Source organism: Rattus rattus, chromosome X (genome assembly GCF_011064425.1).
Source record: "Rattus rattus isolate New Zealand chromosome X, Rrattus_CSIRO_v1, whole genome shotgun sequence".
Lineage (NCBI taxonomy): Eukaryota > Metazoa > Chordata > Mammalia > Rodentia > Muridae > Rattus > Rattus rattus.
This window is the reverse complement of record NC_046172.1, coordinates 96,036,184-96,041,613: the sequence shown is the minus strand read 5'-3', so window position 1 is coordinate 96,041,613 and position 5,430 is coordinate 96,036,184. Positions and strand designations below refer to the sequence as shown.

The window sequence follows — 5,430 nt, the reverse complement described above, 5'->3', positions numbered from 1 at the left end:
AAACATACTTATTTATTAAGTTTGCTTAAAAGCTAACCTCTTTATTCAAGATATCCATACAACACATATGCAACCAACGGCACCTCGTATTTCTCTGCTTTTAGATCCTAGGACAGAAGACAGAAAGCTAAATTGACTCTCATACCCTGTGCCTTAAAGTTGGTCATCAGAAAATGAACCATTTGTATCTTTTATTCACAGATGTGTGCAGCTGAACACAACCTTGAGGAAACATCAATGCTTGCATAACCACTTACCCTGTTGTTGTGACCATGGCCTGGACTCAAAGATGTCACGCAGAGTATGCACATATGGGGATATACAGAGAAGCTAGTGAGGCAGAGGCAGAACATTCCTCCAGTACCCAATGTAGCCTAGAACCTTCCCCTCTGACCATGGGTGAAGTGGATACTTCTTTTCTGCAAAATATGACTAGGGACCTCCAGCTTGTGAACCAAGACATTCAAGATTTCTCCTTTGTTAAAGGTTTTCTCAGAACTTCCCATTCTGAACCTCCCTGTGCCCAGATACTTCACACAGTCCTTTTTTTTTTTTCAGAATAAAATTTCATTTAATTCCACAAATTTACAACTTGCCCCAAACAACACGGAACAACAATAACAACAACAATGATGCTGCCCTGACTCAGCAGATCATGTTGTCACCACCCAGTTGGGCCAAGTCCATCAAGCTGACCTCAGAACTTGAGGCTGAAGCCAGGGCCAGCAGCTGAGGCTCCCTGGTTGGTGGTGGTGAGGTGGAAGCCCGTCTCCTTCAGGTCGTCATCCTCCAGCTGGCTGTAGCCCAGGCACGCCCCTCAGGGGGCGTGGACTCCTCCTCTCTTCACCCTCTGCTGCTCACTCTTGGCAGGCCATGTGGGGAACATGGATGAGTCGATGGGGAGGGGAGTCTCTCGGAAATATTCGTGCTTGAGGCCATCTTCTGCGCTGACCCTCCTCCCAGGGAAGTAAGTCAGAAACTTGTTCATGAGATCAAATCCTTGATCTGATAACGAAGCCCCGAATCGCTTGCGGAGGTTGTTACAGGGATACTCGCTGAAGGTCATCTTCTTGACGGCTGGGAGGTCATTATAGCCAGGCCAGATTTTTTCATTGGGAGTCCCTAGGTCCTTGAAAACCTTGTTAATCTGATCAATCTCTGACTTCCCAGGGAACAGAGGTTTCTGTGTCAGCAGTTCTCCAAATATGCAGCCCACTGACCACATGTCCACAGCTGTGGAGTATTCCTTAGCACCAAGCAGCAGTTCTGGGGCACGATACCACAGGGTTACAACAACTGGAGTGTAGGCCTTTAGGGGTGAACCATACTCCCTAGCCAGCCCAAAGTCGCCCACCTTGAGAATGCCAGCATGGCTCAGCAGAAGGTTAGAGGTCTTAAGGTCACGATGTAGGATCCAATTGTCATGGAGATGCTTCACCCCACTCAGCAGCTGAATCATCAGGGTCTTCACCTCCCCTGGCAGGAAGGGCTGTTTCATAGTCTCCATTAGGCTCTTGAGGTCGTGTTCCACATAGTTCATCACAATGTAGATCTTGTCCATGTTGCTTCCCACAACAATTTCTCTGACAGTGATGATATTGGGTGCTGGGCCTTGAGGATGGTGTTGATTTCCTCAGTGATGTGATCGGAAGCCTTCCTTCTCCTTCTCCATCTTTAACCGCTTCAGAGCCACAATCTCATCTGTTTTCTTGTCCTTTGCTCTGTAGACCACCCCATAGGTGCCTTCTTCAATCCTGTTCAGACACTGAAACTCTTCTACACTCCGGCATCCCTGCAGGGCTGGCAGGTACTTGGGCAGTTCTTGTTTTAGCTCAATAGGTGACAGAGCTGGAGAGTCGGGCACATAGTCTCCCTCGGTAGGGGTGCTGCTCTGCGGTGTCCCCCCACCAACTTCATCTCCTTCGTCACTGTCCCCAGAATCTCGGTCAAATCGTGACTCTGGAACAACCAAGATGTGGTTCTCATTTTCTCTGTCTTCATCTTCACTCATTTCTTCGTCACTGACTTCTTCAGCAGACCGTTCTGAGGCTTCCTCAGAGTTGCTCCCAGTTTCCTCCTCCTCTTCCTCTGATTCTTCACTGGTGCTCCCTTCCTCCTCTTTTTCTTCCTCTTCCTCCTCCTCCTCCTCCTCCTCCTCAGAACCTGAGCCTGATTCTGCTGATGAAGACTCAGTTGAGCTGGTTTTCCTCTTGCTGTCACTGATGTCCTGGAGGTCTGACAGCAAGTCTCTTTCTTCCACCTTCTCTTCTTTCACTGGCTTCCGGTTGTCTCCCAGCTCAAAGCGCTCTCTTGGTGGCCTCAAAGGGCTGCGGCTCCAGTGGCCAACCTTTCCCTTATCACTGTTGTCCTCCCTCATGGTACGGTGATGTGCAGAGACTTCCCTACGAGCTTCTCTCTCTTTGCGACGCTCCTCTGCCCGCTCCTCCGCCCTCCGTTCCCGTTCCTTTTGTTCCCGCTGTTCCTTCTGTTGCTCCCTCATCTTGCGCTCCCGCTCCCTCTTCCTTTCTAACTGCTCCAGGCGGTCCCTCTCTCTCCTGGAATGCTCTCTTGCCATCTCCCTCCTCTTCTGTCTTTCCCATTCTCTTCGTGCTTTATCTCGTTCCTCTCGATGTCGTTTCCGGCGTTCGCGGTCTCTTTCTTTCTCTTTTACTCGGGCATGTTTCCCTCTCTCTGCTGAATGACTACGATGTCGACGTTTCTTTTTTCTTTTCGCATCTTTTCTGTGATGAGCCTTTTTTTTTCGAGACATTTGCTGGGGTGGTTTGATGGCCAGAGAATCATCCTCCTCTTCTCTGTCTTCCATAGAATTCTGTCTTCTGTATGGTGAGTTCCTGATTGTGATTTCCATTCCATGATCTCTCCGCTCCCCCTCCTCAAAGGAATCCCTTTTGGAATCCCAGTCATCAGAATTTTTTAAGCGTTTTATCTCTGCTTTCTCCTCTTGTTCTTTCCTTCGTTTCTTTTCCTGGAGAATTTCATCTAACGTTTTCACTTTCCAAGAGTCCTTTTCATCACCCGTTTGAGTTAAAACACTCAGTTCAGTTTTCCACAAAACACAAACATCATCATCATGATCCACGAATGGTACTGTTCCTGCAGACCGCTACAGCCCGCCCGTTGAAATGGGTCCTGGAGTCTGGGAAGAAACAGCGCCCGGCTTCTTTATTTTGAAGTGGCCCTGAGAACTACCATGGGTGAGGCTGGGCCTCAGTCTTCCTTTCCCCAGCAATGTGGCCTTGGATCTTGCCCACCTCTGCAAGGGGGATGTGAACCATGTCTTTGACCAAAGGAAGCTCACATATTCCTTTATTCCCAAGGTGACATTAGACATTCTCTTTTGAATAGTAGTTTGTCATACCTTTTATCCTCAAGCATTCCCTTATGACTTTGAACAGCTCCAATGTATATACACTAAATAACAGAGATTCAAGCCTTGCACCTTTTACCATGTTGACTAGGGAAATATGTTGCTCCACTCAGGTTTGAGGTCCCAGGTCCTATGTGCAGAATTGTTGACTGTATGCTATGTTATGCTCTTCAATCCAATCACTAGAAATCAAGTGGAACCTTTGCTGCTGCCCGTATATGGACATATTAAGACAAACTGAAGGAGGCTACCTAGCTAGGGAGAGTCATCCAGGCTGTTTGAAAAAGTCTTGGCTTCTTACGTGAATTTCCCAGACTAAACACAAGATGTGGAACTTCTACCAACTAAAGAAGAGTTGGAAGTTAAAGAGCAGTGGTGGGACCTTCCTTCACTGAATAAGGGAGCAGGGACATCCATGTTTAACAGGATGTTGCATGGCACTTGCCCCCTCTCCAAGGGTTTTCTAACCCAAACCTTCGCACAACCAGGTCTCAAAGTTTTCTCTTTCTCATAAGGGACCCAGTATTTTCTCTCTTCCCAGGCCACCTCAGTCTGTTTACTTCACTGAAGAGAATGTCAGACCTCTCTCCTATGATTAACCCTATGGCAGACCTTGCTCATTTGCTCAAGGTGATCTCAAGTACTCATGTAGTGGAAAGACCCTCAACCGTTTTTTGAAAATGGGACTAAGTCATTTATCTTTTGGCTAACGAGGCCCCAGCTAAGTAACCTTGTGTCATTCCCTCTGTAGAAGCCAGAATCAGGCCATGGCACAGGAAGGACAAATAACGTCTGCAATGACTGATGTGATTGCCAGAGCTCAAGTGGCCCAGCCTGGTGGTGACAGGATCTTTGGCAAGATCATCTGCAAAGAAATCCCTGCCAAGATCATCTTCGAGGATGACTGGTTAGTTCCTTTTTATGAAATTTCCCCTGAAGCACCAACACACTTTCTGGTGATACCCAAGAAGCACATATCATGGTGGTGGTGGTGGTGGTGATGAAGATGATGAAGAAAGTCTTCTAGGACATTTAATGATTGTTGGCAAGAAATAAGCTGCAGATCTGGGCCTGAGCACTGATTTCCGAGGGTGGTGAATGAAGTTGCGGACAGGGGACAGTCTGTCTATCATATTCACATCTACGTCCTTGGGGGTCAGCAGATGAACTGGCCTCATGGTTAAACAGGTTGGAGATAAATGTCCTTCTCTAGGTAGTTGGCAAGTTCCAGTAAGTTAAATGGCATAAATAATTTTTCCTGTGTATGGAGAAATTGAAGAGATCATTTAAAATTCTGTGCTGCATGTCAAGGAAGAAGAAGAAGAAGAAGAAGAAGAAGAAGAAGAAGAAGAAGAAGAAGAAGAAGAAGAAGAAGAAGAAGAAGAAGAAGAAGAAGAAGAAAGAAGAAGAAGAGGAAGAAGAAGAAGAAGAAGAAGAGGAGGAAGAGGAAGAAGAAGAAGAGGAGGAAGAGGAGGAAGAAGAGGAAGAGGAAGAGGAAGAAGAAGAAGAAGAAGAAGAAGAAGAAGAAGAAGAAGAAGAAGAAGAAGAAGAAGAAGAAGAAGAAGAAGAAGAAGAAGAAGAAGAAGAAACCAGAATCAGATCCACTCACATGAAGGTTGGTGTAGTGCAAAATGAGTCTATAATTTTCTCCTTCAACCACAAGGGCTGTAGACACTCATTTCCTGGCTAAGGGTGTATGTCCCAGGGAACGATGATGACTGAGACCTCAGGTTTGGCTCCTGTGGCCCAGAGTGTCTCATTCATTCCATCAATATTCAGAGGAGCTTCAAATGTGGCCTCTAGCTATGAGATACCCAAGAGCATTGCTTTGTTCCGAGGGCACCTTATGCTTGACTTTATTTCATATTACCTTAGTGCCAGCCTCTGTGACCAAGAGTGCCAGTCAAACACAATTGCAAACTCACAGTGGGATCTCACAAGGTACTGGGTGTAGATCAGAGGGCAGAAAATTGAAAGCTAAAACTAAGACACATGCAAACTTGTTAGAGGTGGTTGTCAGAACTTGTTTGAGGTGGTTCCCA

General features: G+C 46.6%; 1 protein-coding gene and 1 pseudogene across 1 annotated transcript; one reads left to right on the top strand and one right to left on the bottom strand.

Moving 5' to 3' along the window:
• Nucleotides 1-664: 664 nt before the first annotated feature.
• LOC116888092 (cyclin-dependent kinase 11B-like) lies at nucleotides 665-3,296 on the bottom strand. Its single transcript, XM_032889459.1, is given in 4 exon segments — nucleotides 665-1,599; nucleotides 1,602-1,647; nucleotides 1,649-3,124; nucleotides 3,273-3,296. Coding segments are annotated over 4 exon segments (2,448 nt in total). The 3' UTR covers nucleotides 665-697.
• An 889-nt stretch (nucleotides 3,297-4,185) lies between these two features.
• On the top strand, nucleotides 4,186-4,572 carry LOC116889403 (annotated as a pseudogene).
• Nucleotides 4,573-5,430: the final 858 nt, after the last annotated feature.